The 18041-nt window shown below is 38.5% G+C and overlaps 1 protein-coding gene across 50 annotated transcripts in view; it reads left to right on the top strand.

Moving 5' to 3' along the window:
• The window catches only part of RUFY2 (RUN and FYVE domain containing 2), a 48910-nt gene that overhangs the window by 17138 nt on the left and 13731 nt on the right, over positions 1-18041 (top strand). For 15 of the 50 annotated variants that reach the window (XR_014828027.1, XR_014828023.1, XR_014828015.1 and 12 more), the window contains 7 exons: positions 627-696; positions 2145-2246; positions 2388-2504; positions 4040-4207; positions 5910-6007; positions 8477-8596; positions 17405-17534. Coding sequence is in view for 22 of the 50 variants with exons in the window: in XM_084997129.1 (XP_084853255.1) it covers positions 627-696; positions 2145-2246; positions 2388-2504; positions 4040-4207; positions 5910-6007; positions 8477-8596; positions 17405-17534 (805 nt within the window). In the remaining 28 variants the exon portion in view is untranslated. Of the gene's footprint in view, positions 1-626; positions 697-2144; positions 2247-2387; positions 2505-4039; positions 4208-5909; positions 6008-6765; positions 8597-17404; positions 17535-18041 lie in introns of all 50 variants that reach the window. The other 35 variants (XR_014828042.1, XR_014828041.1, XR_014828040.1 and 32 more) reach the window with 10 other exon arrangements.

The following is an 18041-nucleotide window of genomic DNA, read 5'->3' as shown; positions in this document are numbered from 1 at the left end:
TTAACCCAATAGGCCACAAGGGAACTCCTGAAAGTTCATCCTTTAAAAAATAATTTTTAATTTAGTTTTAATAATGTTTAGTAATCTTTGTGTGAAATTTTCATTCCCACATGTTATAGGTTGAATGTAAGAAGAGAGCAAATTATGGGCAGCATCATGGAATTTTAATAGAAATTTAAATTCTTTTTCTATTGTTTTTATTGCTCTCCTAGCCAAATCAAGTTCTCCAACCTAATGACATTTCCCACATTCAAAAATTCAGACAGGGAGTTCCCATCATGGTGCAGTGGAAAAGAATCTGACTAGGAACCATGAGGTTGTGGGTTCGATCCCTGGCCTCGCTCAGTGAGTTAAGGATCCGGCGTTGCCGTGAGCTGTGGTATAGGTCACAGACGTGGCTTGGATCCTGTGTTGTTGTGGCTGTGGCCAGCAGTTGATTTGAACCCTATCCTGGGAACCTCCATGTGCTGTGGGTGTGGCCCTAAAAAGCAAAAAAAAAAAAAAAAAAATTCAGACAGGAGAGTTGCTGCATGTCAATCAACATAATGGGTCCAGGTTAGCATACTTTTTTTTTTTTGCCTTTGTGAGTTTGTGTGATTTTGAATGAGTTTTTTCTTTAATTTCAGCAGTACAGTCAGCAGTCTCCATTCAAGAGTTGACTCATTAGAAAAGTCAAATACTAAGCTGATTGAAGAGGTATTGTCACCCCAGCCATGGATAATCATTTTTCACGGACTTAGTATTGGTGATCCTTTTCCATTTTAAGTATGAATACATTAAGCACACACACACATTTTCATCATCATGATGTAATATAGTTGTAATTGATGGTCCTAAGATCTTGAGAAACCACCTATTCTCAGGCAAATTCTCAGGTGAATCTGAATTGTTTGAGATACTCAACTTCCATAAGCGAGCCTCAGAATTGAAACTCATGTAAACGCTTCTGTAAATCAACTGTGGTTGTCATTTTAAAATCTGGATGACCTGTATTTAGATGATGGAATCACCTCTAGTTAGAAATTCCCATTAAAATGATACTGGCCCCCTTGTTCCACTACTCAGATTACTTTTCCTTATAAACATCACTGCATGACTGTGTCCACCCATTCTCCACCCTCCTCCGTGTGAAAGTCATGCCATGTGCTCTGGTTTTGTGCACTGTCAAAGCAGCTATCTGGTGGTCCCAGAACCAGGATATGTCTCAACTCTCTCTTCAGTACTACTTGTAAAGTTTTTTTTTTTTGAACCTTTCAAAACAAAGAATTATTGCTTTCCATTTTCAGAGTTATTTAGGCTAGAGGAAGGAATTGTTCTTAAGTGCCATGAACCCTATTTTCCATGTTAATTAAAATTCATATTTTAGAACAGGCCTGATTTTTCCAACCTGGAAGCACATGATTGTCTGCATGACTGCATTTTCATTCTAATAGTTTAGGACCATTTGATAGTTTGATAGATCGGGACCATTAGAGAGAGCTGCTCACTGGTTTGTGCCTCTTCTTTGACCTTAGGTGCACTGTGAAGTGCAGTCTGCATTTCAGACAAAGTGTTCAGAAACTTATTTGGGGAGTGGCTCTTGCTTTCCTTTCCTAGGATCCCATTTTTCATTCTGGGCTTCAAAGCCAAGTCACTTAATCATTCCTGTTTAACTCTGATAGTGAGTGCTATCTCATACTTGTGGTGGTTGGTCACTCAGTGTGCCCAGATCTCACAAGGGTGTTTTATTTGGTTATCATGAATGTCTGTGTTACATTTTCAACAATAGCACAATTTTCTTTCCTTATCAATGGTTTTGTCTTTACATGAGTATTTATGGTCTTATTGTTTAAAACATAATTCTTTATATGCTTACTTATGTACTTTATATTCAGGACGTTGTAAATCAGATAAATGCTGTTTCTACTAACATGATTTGACTAACCAACAAAATAAAATGAGTAATAAATAATAAATAATTTCTATAAGGTTTTCTTGGGATAATACAAGCACATTTTTCTTATGAAAGTTTTTGTAGATGTGAGAGGTATTTGATAAGTTTTAGAATTTTACTTTCTATGATTTATAGCCATGAACATAACCTGTAAAGCAAGTATGGATAAAGATGTTTAAAATCTTTTTTCCTGCCCCTATTTCATTTTTAGTTAGCAATAGCAAAGAATAATATCATTAAACTCCAAGAAGAAAATCATCAGTTACGAAGTGAAAATAAATTGATTTTAATGAAAACACAGCAGCATCTAGAAGTAAGTATAGATTGGTTGCAAATAGATTGTCTTATGTCATAAATTGCCACTTTTGGGAACTTTGCCTAGACTAGATATATCTATGCTATATTAATTAATAGTAGTGATTATAGAATAAAAAGTTTTATGTTTTCTTCCTAGGTTACCAAAGTAGATGTGGAAACTGAGCTTCAAACATATAAGCATTCTAGGCAGGGGCTAGATGAAATGTACAATGAAGCCAGAAGGCAGCTTCGAGATGAATCTCAGTTAAGACAAGTAGGTCACATTAAAATTACTTTAGCAGCACGACAATGGGAGAAAAAATTATGTATACATGTATGTATAACTGGGTCCCCATGCTGTACAGTGGGGAAAAAAAAACGTGTTGGGGGAAATAACAACAAAAAAATAAATTAAAAAAAATAAAAGTTAAATTTCTAGAAAAAAAATAAAATTACTTTAGCAAAAATGATAATAATAATTTACCCTTAAGCACCACTTAAAATCTCTTTCAGCCTTACCTTCCTTGGTGTAGGAGAGCAATCTTAGCCTTTTAATCCCTTTAAATTCTTTTTTGGGCTGTCCCTCAAGCATATGGAAGTTCCTAGGCTAGGAGTCAAATCGAAGCTACAGCTGCTGGCCTACACCACAGCCACAGCAATGTGGGATTCAGGCCGCATCTCTGACCTATACCACAGCTCAAGGCAGTGCTGGATCCCTGACCCACTGAGCAGGCCAGGGATCGAACCTGAATCCTCATGGATCCTAGTTGGGTTTGTTAACCACTGAGCCATGAAGGGAACTCCCTCAAATTCTTTAAACTCCAATTTTATCAGTGTTTTTTAAACAATGTTCTTAAACTATTTACAGTCTATGTTTGTGAAAGGAGTGGATTGTGACTAGCCTAACAATAGAATAGAATGATGCATTCAAATAGAAAAGTCATATTTAACTTTTTTTAACCTTTTAAATTATGAAATACTGACAGAAAAATACAAATATGTAGCTTGCTGGTTTATGACATAAATACCTGTGCACCCAATCCAGGTCAAGAGGAGAGTATTTCAAGCCTTTCCAGCATTTTTGCTTTTTGTCTTTAATGTTATGGATACTTTTTTAAAATTTACTTTTATTTATATTTATTCATTTATTTTGTTAGGGATCCTTCTGAGATAAAAATCTTTAAGAAATGAAAACCATGAAATAGGAATTGGGAATTATCTCTGGCCTTTACTTGTACAGACTACTTTGTTTCTTTGTTTAAAGAAAATACTGAGTTTTGCTTTTTTTTTTTTTTTTTTTTAGGGCTGCATGTGTGGCATTGTGGGTGTTCCCAGGCTAGGAGTTGAATTGGAGCTGCAGCTGCCAGCTTAAACCACAGCCACAGCCACAGCGAATTCAAGCCATATCTGCGACCTACCTCACAGCTCATTGTGGTGTCAGGTCCTTAACCCACTGAGTGAGGCCAGGGATTGAACCTGCATCTTCATGAATACTAGTCAGGTTTGTTACTGCTGAGCTACAGTGGGAACTCCAATACTGAGTTTTTGAGGCAGAAAATTACTTAATTCTTGAGACAATGGAATAGGGATGATTATCGGAATGTGAAAAATGCTTTTATTTAACAAAATGTGCATTTGAAAATATTTAGAATGTTGTTATAGGGCCTAGTTAATTCCCTTTAGTGGGACTTAATAACTCAAAAGGAGTAGTCTGCATAGTGAGTAGAAACTCTTGGTCTCATTAACTGTTGTGTATCTGACTTTGACATCCTGAAGGGGTGTGCGAATTCAAGCTATGTTGAATTGCAGGATGTGGAGAATGAGCTAGCGGTACAAGTCAGTATGAAACATGAGATTGAACTTGCCATGAAGTTGTTAGAGAAAGATATCCATGAAAAACAAGATACTCTAATAGGCCTCCGACAACAGCTAGAGGAAGTTAAAGCAATTAACATAGAGATGTATCAAAAGTTGCAGGTAAGGAATGTTCTTTAATTTTTAGAATTTCTTGTTATGTAAATTGAAAATGAATATTTGTATGCAGGATTTGGTTTTTAAGAGATGAGCCTATTTTTTTTCTTGGTCAAAAATTGAACCTGCCAGGGATTGAACCCTCATCCTTTTGGATTCTAGTCGGATTCATTTCTGCTGTGCCACAACGGGAACTCCAGAACTTTACACAGTATAGACCAGAGAGAGATTTAATTTTTTTTTTTTTTGTCTTTTTTTTTGCTATTTCTTGGGTCGCTCCCGCGGCATATGGAGGTTCCCAGGCTAGGGGTCCAATCGGAGCTGTAGCCCCTGGCCTATGCCAGAGCCACAGCAACTCGGGATCCGAGCCACGTCTGCGACCTACACCACAGCTCACGGCAACGCCGGATCGTTCACCCACTGAGCAAGGGCAGGGACCGAACCCGCAACCTCATGGTTCCTAGTCAGATTCCTTAACCACTGCGCCACGACGGGAACTCCGAGAGATTTAATTTTGATGGAAATGTTTTACTACAATTGTTACAAATTTTCTAATAAAGTGATATTGCTGGTAAGTAGACTTGTTCAAAAGCCCTTTACAATTTAACTTGAAAAATAGCATATTTTACAAGAGTTTATTCTGTCATCTTCTGAAAATATTGAAGGCTGAGCATTTTTGTTTTTGTTTTTGTTTTTTGTCTTTTTGCCTTTCCTAGGGCCGCTCCTGCGGCATATGGAGATTCCTAGGCTAGGGGCCTAATTGGAGCTCTAGCCACTGACCTATACCAGAGCCACAGCAATGCAGGATCCGAGCCTCATCTGCGACCTACACCACAGCTCACGGCAATGCCGGATCCTTAACCCACTGAGCAAGGGCAGGGACCGAACCCGCAACCTCATGGTTCCTAGTTGGATTTGTTAACCACTGCACCACGACGGGAACTCCCTTGTTTTTTTTTTTTTTTTTTTACTGCATTAAACATTTTTTTTAAACATTTTTTAAAAATTTTATTTATTCATTTTAGGGCCGTATCTGTGGCATATGGAGGTTTGCAGCTGCCGGCCTACACCACAGCCACAGCAACGCCAGATCTGAGCCGAACTTGCAACCTATACCACAGACCATGGTAATGCTGGATCCTTAACCCACTGAGCCAGACCAGGTATCAAACCCGAATCCTTATGAATACTCGTCAGTTTCTTAACCTGCTGAGCTACAACGGGAACTCCCTGTTTACTACATTTTATTTTTTTTAATTTTTTTTATTTTTTTTTGATTATGTGGGTCAATTTATTTTTTTTATTTATTTATTTTTTTTATTTTCCCACTGTACAGCAAGGGGGTCAGGTTATCCTTACATGTATACATTGCAATTACAGTTTTTCCCCCCTGTTTACTACATTTTAAATGAAGACTTAGGACACTACTGCTTTATATCTTAGGAGGTTTTTTGTTTATTTGTTTTTTGATTGTACCTCTGGCATTCAGAAGTTCCTGAACCAGGGATTGAACCCGTGCCATGGGCAGTGACAATGCCAAATCTTTAACCTAGTGAGCTACCAGAGAACTCCTATCCTAGACATATTTTAATCTACAAAAAACTGCTCATCTCAAAGCAATAATCCCATAGCAAAATGATATACAAAGCTTATAAACATTCAGGTTTAAAAGTCAAAACCGCTATAGCTTTTATGTTCTTCTAAATAGGGTTCTGAAGATGGTTTGAAAGAAAAAAATGAAATAATTGCCCGGCTAGAAGAAAAAACCAGTAAAATTACTGCAGCCATGAGGCAGCTGGAACAAAGGTACAGCATTTCCAGTCTTAGTTTCCTTTTTCCTTTCTTTACCCGCCCCCCCCTTTTTCTTTATTCACTTCTGACACCTGCCACAAAAACCATTAGGAAAATTTAGATTGGACTTTTTTTTAAGCCCAGCAGAATTTTGCCTTTTTTGTTTCAGTTGTTGCATGGAATCAAGTTGCTTTATATTAGCCTGATTCATTTGTATTTGCCATTTTGTAGATTGTTTAAAAAGGCCTAATACGGGCAATTTCATGTGGATCAATCTGTTACATAAAATGAATACACAAATAAAACCTTGGAAAAAAAGAAAAACAAAATCCATAGTGGAATTATCCTTATTGATTTCCATGCATATTGATTGTCATATCCTTTGTCATTCACCATCTCTTTATCTGAAATCAAGCTTTCTGAGTTGGCAGGCAGTTTAGTTGTGTTACTTTGAGCTAGGACCCTCAACCTAACCCAAGAAATAATTTTGCTTAAATTGAATTGTTTTATATTAGCATTTTTCACTTTTATTGTTGGAAAGTGTAATGTATTTCCATTGACCTGTCATGTTGGTGTCAACATATGTCTTATCATTGCTTTCTTTGAATCTGCTTATGAGAAACATAACTATTAATGCTTTATTGACATGAATATTCTTTTATTGACATCCTCTTTCTTCTTTTTTCTTTTTTGTTTTCTTTGTCCCCATTTTTACATTTTGGACATTTTTATTACCTTTTCTGTCTTTGATTTCTGTCCATTCCATTATGAAGTGACAATGATTTGTTAACTCAAACTAGAACAATTGCAATGTCATTGGTAAAATGTGCCAGCAATGACACTCAGGACCAGTACAAGCTGGTCAAAGATATATCTTTCTGAAAACCACTTGTATTTAAACAGACTAAGAGAGAATCAACAATTTTATAATATATTAAATAGAAAAAGAATTTATGTTATTATGTATTCTAAAAGGGTATTAGGAACCCTGTGCACTTCTTGATCAGCTACCGTGGTAATACACTGCCATAAAGCAGAGTGGGTGCACTTGGATTTCCAAAAACACATTCCTCAAACCTTGTGCACAAGGGCTTATTTGAGTATTGACCCTTTGGAGGTCAGGATTTTCAAATGCAGTTTTATCTTTTTAGCTACTTTTTGATGGAAAATATAAAAAATGTTTAAAAATAAGTTAACCTTTGGTTTTATAATATGTTGGCACAAATTTTTTTTCCCCATTGGCCCATACTTTGCCTAATAGCTCCTTGACTGATTTTTTCATACATTTTAAAATAGTTTATAACCCACATTGGCCGTCATCTTGTGCTTTGAGCTCCTTGATTTTCCAGTTTCTCTTAGCCCTCTTCTATGATAGCACAACTTCAAGGCCTACCTCACTCTTGACTTTTATTTTCATTTCTGTAACCTTAGAGAAAAGCTTGGGTCTCCCATATCCCCATCTTAATATTTTTAATTTAAATTTAGATTTGGAGGCAACTTACATGTTACTACTCTCTTTTCCTTGGAAGTAGCACTTACACTTGTGAAATATGTGAGAGTTGCCCCATTGGTGTGGTTTTCAGGAAGAAAAAAAGAGGTAGATTTTTTTGGTTAGTTGAACAGAAATTTTTCTTATGCTTCCTTACAAGGACTTAATATCCCTTGAATACTTGGGAGTTATTTTCTTAAAAAAGTAGTGAAATTAAATCTAAGAAATCCTAGATGGCCATAGGAGGCAGGGAGTGGAGTTAAGCACAGGCAGAAGCAATGACTTACAAATAAAAGCAGGAAAAAAAGAAATTCACATTTTAAGCTAAATTAAAAAATTCAGTTATGAGGAACAAAAGTGATCTCTAGAGGATGTGGCCACCTAATACTAAATTCTTTTGAATCTTAAAACACACACAAACACACACACACACACACACACACACAAACACAGAGAGCTTTGGCATAATTTAGTAAATTCATAAAGATTCTATAGGGAAGACTTGGCTGTGATTTGAAATAATTGCAGGTCTTTGCTCTTGGCCTTGTAGCACACTTGATTCCTGGCATACACACCATAGCATACTATATAACAATGTGGCTTCTTCACATAGCGTAGACATAAGTACTAAGCTTTTCATTATTTTGTAAAAAGGCAGCGATGCACGTATTATGCTTTGAAAGTTGATTCATCGTGCTTTACATAAGTGGTAAAGGCTGTATTGCTTTGCATTGTTAATTACGAACAAGAAATAAAGCAAATTTGAAGATAGTAGTCTGGGCATATTATGTATTATATTGGAAAAAAAAAAATCACAGAACAAGTTCTAGACATTGTGTGGCTCTTTCACGTTTGAGTTTGTGAGTTTTTCCCCAAACTTTGTTTTCATTTAGAAATGTTTCTATTTCCCCATTTTTCTTTTATTTGTCTTCTTCACCCTTTTACACCCTAGTTCTAGCCTCAGTTTTACCCAAAGTTGATTTGAATTACACCAGATTGCAGCAAGCAGAGAAGGCGCAAATGGACACTGAAGATGAGGACAAGAAATGCCTGCAAGAATGTCAGAGTAAATTCGACAGTCTCCAGAAACAAATCTCCCAAAAGGAGAAACAGCTGTGAGTATTTTACTCATGGAAACGAATACTTACATTAACATAATTTCCTCTTCCCCTCCTTTTTTGCACATAATGGTGGAAAACCTATTATTTTCATTTATTTAGTAATGCTGGCTAGATTGTGGGGTTCTCCTTCAAAGAAAAAAAAACCTAGAAAACATAATTGTAATAAAACTTATGATTTTGCTCCTTTTATTGTTTATAGAGTACTTTCAGCTATCTTGCTGTCATCTGGCACAAGAGGAGTTTTATTCTTTTTTTCTTTTTCAATTACAAAAATGTTTTTCTTGGAGTTCCTGTTGTGGCTTAGGGGTAACAAACCTGACTAGTATCCATGAGGATGCGCATTCTATCCTTGGCCGCACTCAGTGGGTTAAGGATCCGGCGTTGCTGTGAGCTGTGGTATAGGTGGCAGATGTGGCTTGGATCTGGTGTTGCCTTAGCTATGGTGCAGGTCATAGCTGTGACTCAGATTCAAACCCTGGCCTGGGAATTTTCATATGCTATGGATTTGGCCCTTAAAAAAAAAAATTCTTTTTTTTTCCTTCATTATCAGCTGCACCCACGGCATATGGAAATCATATGAAACCACAGCATAAGGATCACGGCAATGCCAGATCCTTAACCTACTGTGCCAGGCTGGGGGCCAAATCTGCAGCTCAGCTGAGCCTCTGCATTTGGATCCTTAACCCATGGTGCCATAGTGGGAATGCCTTATTTATTTATTTTTTTGCTTTTTAGGGCCACATCTGGGGCATATGGAAGTTCCCAGGCTAGAGGTCCAAGTGGAGCTACAGCTGCCAGCCTACACCACAGTCACAGCAACTCAGCATCAGAGCCACATCCGTGACCTACACCACAGCTCACGGCAATGCTGGATCCCTGACCCACTAAGCAAGGCCAGGGATCAAACCTGCATCCTCATGGATACTAGTTGGATTTGTTTCTGCTGAGCCACGATGGACTCCTATTTTTTATTTTTATTTTATTTATTTATTTTTATTTATTTATTTTTATTTTTTGTCTTTTTGCCATTTCTTGGGCCGCTCCCGTGGCACATGGACATTCCCAGGCTAGAGGTCGAATCGGAGCTGTAGCCACCGGCCTACACCAGAGCCACAGCAACTCGGGATCCGAGCCACGTCTGTGACCTGCACCACAGCTCACGGCAATGCCAGATCGTTAACCCACTGAGCAAGGGCAGGGGCCGAACCCGCAACCTCATGGTTCCTAGTCGGATTTGTTAACCACTGCGCCACGACGGGAACTCCTATTTTTTATTTTTTATTAAAGTATAGTTGATTTACAATGTTGTGCCAATTAAGAGTTTTATTCTTTATGATGTCGTTGAACATTAATCTGATAGCCATTGTGTTTCTAAATACTGCATATAATATGCCTTGAAACCCCAAGGAGCTTATATTATCAAAGTACATGATGTTTTCTGAGAACATTTTTGTTAGTGCTTCATATGATAGATCTGTATACCACCAGATAGGAAAGATGTCAGCTTATGTCACTGAGTTGTAAAAAACCAGACAGTGTGCTAAAGTATCATCCCGTTTTTATAAAATTAAAACTGTGAGGGACTTCCCCGGTAGCCTAGTGGTTAAGACCCAGCATTGTCACTGCTGTGGTATGGGTTTGATCCCTGACCTTGGAACTTTCATATGCTGAGATGTGGCCGAAAAACAAAAACAAAACACTGTGCATAGGTGTGTATTTACATGTACATGGTAAAGAGTTTAAAGAATACAAATACTGGGAAATGATTATCTCAAGGGAGTGATGGCAAATTGACAGGGGTGTTTTATATTTTACTTTATCAACCTCAGTTATTTTTTTTCCCAGTAAATATGTACCACTTTTATTATTAAAGGAAATAGCAAAACAACAACAGACAATAGAGAGTTATAATGTTTAATAGACCATTAAACAAGATCACATACCATGTATGAGGTATAAGTTGCTAAAGGTGCTTTTAAATCCATTGGTTGAGGTGTTGTTCCTTTCTATTCTTGGTAATTTTCTGTCTAGCAGTCTTATCAGTTATAAAGACAGGATTTGTTGAAATATCCCAACTGTAACTGTGGATTTGTGTATTTCTACTTTCAGTTCTATCAGTTATTGCTTCTTGTATTCTGGAGTTCTCTTGCTTGATGCCTACATTTAGGACTGCTTCTCGGTGAATTGACCTTTTTATCATCATGTAATGTGCCTCTTTGTCTCCGGTAATTTTATTTGCTCTGAAGTCTACTTTATCTCATATTAACATAGCCATTCCTGCTTTCTTCTGATGAATGTTACTATTTTTTTACTTTCAGTCTAATCTGTATTATTTTATATATAAATATATATATGTATATATATTTTTAGCGCTGCACCTACAACATATGGGGGTTCCCAGGCTAGGGGTCCAATCAGAGCTACAGCTGCTGGCTCATGCCACAGCCATAGCAACATCAGATTCAAGCCACTTCTGTAACCTACACCATAGCTCATGGCAACGCCAGATCATTAATCCACTGAGTGAGGCCAGGGATTGAACCTGCAACCTCATGGTTCCTAGTCGGATTCATTTCCACTGCACCATGGTGGAAACTCCTGTATCATTATATTTGAAGTAAGTTTCTTGTAGTGCATGTTTTTTATCCATTCTGCCAATCTCTTTTAATGGTATATTTATTAGCCCATTTATATTTAATGTTGTTTTTGTTTGTTTGTTTTGGCTGTGGTGTGCAGTGGCTTAATGTGGAATCTCAGTTCTCGTACCAGAGACTGAGCCTGGGCCACAGTGGTGAAAGCACCAAATCCTAACCACTAGACCACCAAGAAACTCCCTACATTTAGTGTGATTGTTGATATTTTAAAGCTTAAACCTGCTATTTTATCATGTGTTTTGTTTTTTTATTTTCATTCCTCTAATTGGTTTTCCCTGCCTTCTCATAGGTTATTTGAATATTATTTAGAATTCCTTTTTGATTTATCTATATTATTTTTCAGTGTATCTCTTTGTATAGATTTTTTAAGGATTTGCTCTAGACATCGTATTAGATATTTGCAACTTTCCAGCATTGGTATCAACAATTTACTACTTTGAGGGCAGTGTGGAAGCCTTATCTCTACTTAGTTCTTTTTACCCTCTCATTTTTACAGTATAATTTGCTTAAATATTTCTTCTATGTAACATTGAGAACCACTTCAGACATTGTTGTAGTTTGTGCTTCAACCATTAAAGATAATTTAGTGAACTCTCTATTGTTTTTTCTTTATTCCTGATGCTCCAAGTTTCCTTCTTTGTGTCTGAATATCTTATTTGGCCATCCTTTTAGGTTTGGTCTGTTGGCAACAAATTCCCTTAGTTTTCTTTCATATGAGAAGGTCTTGATTTTACCTTTATTTCTGAAGGATATTTACAGAGTATCCTTAGAATTCTGAGTTGATGGTTCTTTTTCAGCATTTGCAAAGTATTGTGCTACTTTCTTTTGGTCTAAATAGTTTCTAATGAAAAGTAGACTGTCATTTGAATTATTGTTTCTATATTTACCCTCAAGATTCTTTCTTTGGATTTATTCTATTTGGGCTTTGGTCAGCTTCTTGATTTTTAGGTTTATCTTTGCCAAATCAGAAGATTTTCAGCCATTATTTCTTCAGATATTTTTTTCAACTCCACTTGCTTTCTCTTCTCCTTCTGAGATTCTGAGATCATGAATGTTAGATCCTTTTTTAATAGTCCCACAGGACACTAACACTTTCGACTTTTTTTTTTCAGTATATATTCTTCCTGTTTAGATTGGGTTATCTCTGTCATGAAGTTCATTTGTTCTTTCCTCATCATCTTCATTCTCCTATTGAGCACATTCAGTGAGATTATTATATTTTTCAGTACCAAGATTTCTCTTTGACTCTTCCTTCCTCCCTCCCTTTCAAAACGTTCTTTCCTTCCCAAACTTCCTATCCATTAATTTCTTTCAAGCATATTCTTAATTGGTCATGGGAACATTTTTATGATGACTGCTTTAAAATTCTTGTCACCGGAGTTCCCGTCTGGCTCAGTGGTTAACGAATCCGACTAGGAACCATGAAGTTGCAGGTTCGATCCCTGGCCTTGCTCAGTGGGTTAAGGATCTGGCGTTGCTGTGAGCTGTGGTGTCGGTTGCAGATGCAGCTCGGATCCCGAGTTGCTGTGGCTCTGGTGTAGGCCGGCGGCTACAGCTCCAATTAGACCCCTAGCCTGGGAATGTCCATATGCCGCGGGAGCGGCCCAAGAAATGGCAAAAAGACCAAAAATAAATAAATAAATAATAAAATAAAATAAAATAAAATAAAATTCTTGTCACTTGGAAGTTCCTGTTGTGGCTCAGCAGTATCAAATCTAACTAGTATCCATGAGGACTTGGGTTTGATCCCTGGCCTCTCTCAGTGGGTGTGGCCCTAAAAAGCCAAAAAAAAAAAAAATTCTTGTCGCTTAATTCCAGCATCTGTCATTATCTCACGTGTTGTCATCTGTTGTTTTTTCTCATCCAAGTTGAGATTTTTCCTGGGTCTTGGTATGACAGGTATTTTTCAATTTCATTTTGGACATTTTGGGAATTATGAGATCGCACCTTACTTATATCTTATGTTGCAGCAGTCCTCCACTGAAACCACATCATCAGGGGAACATGGACACTGACCCTTCCTTCATACCAAGTAGGGATAGAAACCCAGGACCATTCTGGATGGAATGGAGAAGGGTGCCTAACTGATGGGCAAGGATTGAAATCTGTGCTTTCTACTCAGTGTCCACTGACACTATGGAAAGGGAGAGAGGTGTCTTGTTCCCATCAAGTGGGAATGGAAGTCCAGGCTTCCCCCTTGGTCTCTGCTGACACTGGTCTGTAGGGGAGTAGAAGAGTTACCTCATTAACACAGACAGTAGTAAAAATCTAGGCTCTGCCCTTGACCCCTGTTGACACTGTGGGAAGGATGAGAAATGCCTTCTTACTGAAGAATGAGGATATAAGTCCAGGCTCTCCATTCTACTTTGACTAACACTATTGGGGTGGATGGAGAGAGACACCTCATTACTGCTGGGTGGTGGTAAAAGCCCACACTCCCCACTTGGCTTACTCTGACCCCACCCAGTGGGGATGGGAGGGATACTCCTTATTGCCAGGTGAATGAAGGAATCTAGGCCCCCCACGTGGCTTTTGCTGGCAGTGGTTGCAGGGGGAGGCATGGTTTTTCTTTTTCTTTTTTTTTTTTTTTTTGTCTTTTGTCTTTTTTTTGTCTTTTGTTGTTGTTGTTGTTGTTGCTATTTCTTGGGCCGCTCCCGCGGCATATGGAGGTTCCCAGGCTAGGGGTCTAATCGGAGATGTAGAGAGCCACAGCAACTCGAGATCCGAGCCGTGTCTGCGACCTACACCACAGCTCACGGCAACGCCAGACTGTTAACCCGCTGAGCAAGGGCAGGGATTGAACCCTCAACCTCATGGTTCCTAGTCGGATTCATTAACCACTGCGCCACGATGGGAATTCCTCTTGGGGCTTTTTTTGTCTGTGCCCATTGCTGTTTATGGGTTGTGGGCTGCTTCTACACCCAGTCTGAGCTGTGTTGGAGGCAAAAAGAAGACCCAGGGAATTGATTACCATGTTATTCCTTGAATATTGGAGTTTCTTCTCTCCCCCTTTCAGAATATTCTTATGTTTGTTTATATGTAATGTTTAGGGTCTTTAACTGTACTTAGAGGGATAGGTAGAAATGTGTTTACTTCATCTTATCCAGAACCAGAATTAAGTTCCTTTTAAATTTACCACAAAAATAACATTTTGAGAAACTGGTGTATAGAATAAGTCATTAGGCCAGGGAATATTACTTTGGTTGGAAACTTGCATCATTTGTACATTGTGAAACTAACCTCCTTCCACCCCAGCCCCCCTAAAAATACTATACTCAGCAAACATTTTCTCTTAATTTTAAGACTTTCACAAAAGCACTTTCAGGAATCCCTTGTCAACAAAAATCACAAGGAACATTTAGGTCAACAAGTTTATTAATGATGCCAAGGGTTTTGTTATTTAAGTCCCTGGGACTTGACAGTTGGAGAAAAAAACATGGAAAGCAAGACTGGGACCCTTTGCTAGTCAATAGAATACAATCTTGAAACTTGAGTACTCTGTGTTACTGAATCACTTTACTGGAGTTTGACAGAAGTGTAGGTAAGACAGATCTGATGTTTATTCTATAGCGATGCAGCTCTTTGATCCCTGCCCAAAAATAACCCAAATAATGCTGCAGGGACCTGGCCCTTATGTATAGGGCTAATCTACGTAATAGGACTTGGGTCTCCCTGCAGAGAGAAGATGTTTGTCCCTTTTAGTTTCATCTCTCATTTGGTGCCATTTTGGTGGAACATAAACATGTTAACAATTTGGAGAATTGGGGAATCCCTAATGGCTCAGAAAAGTTGGAACTGTATTTATAGAAATAGGCATTTGGACTTTGTCCAGAAAAAACATATTCAATTCCATTTTTCCCCTAAAATAGAAATAACTATTTTTGGTTTCTGATTTTGAAAGTACTATGTTCTGTTGCCCAAATGTAAGGAAGTATGGAAGAAAGTGAAGAAAAAAATTGAATATAGGGAGTTCCCGTTGTGGCGCAGTGGTTAATGAATCCAACTAGGAACCATGAGGTTGCGGGTTCAATCCCTGGCCTTGCTCAGTGGGTTAGCGATCCGTCATTGCCATGAGCTGTGGTGTAGGTCGCAGGCGCAGCTCGGATCTGGCGTTGCTGTGGCTCTGGCGTAGGCCGGGGGTTACAGCTCCCGATTCGACCCCTAGCCTGGGAACCTCCATATGCTGTTGGAGCGGCCCAAAGAAATAGCAAAAAAAAAAAAAAAGACAAAAAAAAATTTTTTTTTCCTTTGCTTTTTTGACTCGGTTTTTTTCTTTTTTTCTTTTTCTTCTTTTTTGTCTTTTTGCCATTTCTTGGGCAACTCCTTTGGCATATGGAGGTTCCCAGGCTAGAGGTCGAATCTAAGCTGTAGCTGCTGGCCTATGCCAGAGCCACAGCAACACGGGATCCGAGCCGAGTCTGCAACCTACACCACAGCTCATGGCAACGGCAGATCCTTAACCCACCGAGCAAGGCCAGGGATCGAACCCTCAACCTCATGGTTCCTAGTTGGATTCGCTAACCACTGAACCATGACGGGAACTCCTCAGTTTTTTTCTGATTGTTCATGATGAGGCCACTCAACTAAAGGACTCTGTACTTAGCTTTATTTAGTTTTAGTAACATATACCTGTCCTTCTGTACCTCTTTTAAATTTGTGGTGAAATAGTATTTTTCAACAGTTTGTAAATTCCATTTTGATGTATCTTGTCTCTTCAACTTGAATTGTAAGATCTAAAATTTACTTGACTTGAAGAAAAATAATTTGGCCGTAGATGGAAATGCTAACTTTATATGAGGAAACAAAAATAATCATAATTTTAACACAAAAAATTAAAATAATGTAATACTCTGATATTCTCAATATTATGACATTACAATTAAAATGTAAAGTATTAGAAACTATAGCACTATTAGTATATGCCTCACCTGCTGCATCTACTTATGAACAATAATTAAAATTGTGAGGCTTTTTTTGCTTTTTTTTAGGGCTGTACCCACAGCATATAGAGGTTCCCAGGCTAGGGGGGTCTAATCAGGGCTACAGCTGCCGGCCTACGCCAGAGCCACAGCAGAGTGGGAAACGAGCTTCGTCTGTGACTTACACCACAGCTCATGGTAACGCTGGATTCTTAACTCCCTGAGTGAGGCCAGGGATCAAACCTGCAACCTCATGGTTCTTAGTCGGATTTGTTTCTGCTGCACCACGATGGGAACTCCTAATTAAAATTGTTTTGGGGTGTTTTCCTCAAATGTAAGAATTTGTTTTTCCAGCTAGCACCTGATGTTTGAATGATGAAGTAGTGCTTTCAAATGTGAACTGACATTTTCCTGCAGTGTGGATTTTCCTCTAGTGTCTCCTTGGTTTCAGATCTGTGCTGTAATAGGTCCTCTTCCAACAGTAATCTGCAAAGTAGCACTTGGCACCAAGGGCTGGTACTTCTCTTACAGATGGTGAATTGATTTGTGGTTGCTACAATTTTTGTATCAAAACAATATTTTTCATTTATTTGTTGTAAAAATTTTCCCATAGCACAGGACATGTAAATAATTAAAGCCCCACATATCTCTCCTTGGTTCCATTCCTAAGATGTAACCGGTCTCAATAGTATGGTATGCCCTTCCAGGCACTTTCCATCCTTATACAGCATTTATGTGTACAGAATTAATAAATGACAGATTATTGTTTAGCAAGGGGTTTTTGTGATTGACAGATTAACTAAGACTTTGAGATCTGAAAACCCTGTGGTTCTGAACTTGCTTTCTTTTTTTTTGTCTTTTTATGGCTGCACCCAAAGCATTTGGAGTTTTCCAGGCTAGGGGTTGAATTGGAGTTGTAGCCACAGCAGTGCTGGATCCGAGCCTCGTCTGTGACCTATACCAAGTTCACGACAACATTGGATCCTTAACCCACTGAGTGAAGCCAGGGATCGAACCTGTGTCCTCATGGATGCTAGTCAGATTCATTTCCACTGAGCCACAATGGGAACTCCCTGAACTTGATTTCTAAAACATACTTGCAAAAGAAAATACCTAGAGAAATGCATTACAAAAGTGAAAGTAATCAAACAGAAGCTCTTATTAAAGAGTATGTACAACTGTTCTATGAGAAATAGCACTGAGTTTCTCTGTGTTATTTGTCATTCAAGGGTGCAGCTGGAAACCGATCTGAAGATTGAGAAGGAATGGAGGCAGACTTTGCAGGAAGACCTTCAAAAGGAAAAAGACACCTTATCTCATCTTAGAAATGAGACCCAACAAATCATTAGTCTTAAAAAAGTAAATAATGGCGGTAAACTTTAAAAATTCTATCTCGATGAAAGTTATTTAAAAAGAGAATCAAATCATAATTACAGGAGTTCTCCTGTGGCACAGTGGGTTAAGGATCCAGCATTGTCACTGCAGTGGCTTGGGTCCCTGCTGTGGCGTGGGTTCAGTCCATGGCCTGGGAACTTTCACATGCTGTAGGTACAGCCAAAAAAAATCATAATTTATATTTATACCAAGGAAACAGAGTACCCTGGTTGTCTTTAAAAATATCAGTAAAGATGGAGTTCCCGTCGCGGCTCCGCAGTTAACAAACCCAGCTAGCATCCATGAGGATGCGGGTTCGATCCTGGACCTTGCTCAGTGGGTTAAGGGTCCGGCGTTGCTGTGAGCTCTGGTGTAGGTTGCAGACATGGCTTGGATCTCAAGTTGCTGTGTCTGTGGTGTAGGCCGGAGGCTACAGCTCAGATTGGACCCCTAGCCTGGGAACCTCCATATGCCATGGGTGCAGACCTAAAA

This window comes from Sus scrofa, chromosome 14 (genome assembly GCF_054392235.1).
Source record: "Sus scrofa isolate SSC_HxYL_T2T_F1_AM1 chromosome 14, Sscrofa_HxYL_maternal_Yorkshire_Landrace_v2.0, whole genome shotgun sequence".
Taxonomy (NCBI): domain Eukaryota; kingdom Metazoa; phylum Chordata; class Mammalia; order Artiodactyla; family Suidae; genus Sus; species Sus scrofa.
The sequence above is the reverse complement of the archived record's forward strand: the minus strand, read 5'-3'. Positions and strand labels throughout refer to the sequence as shown.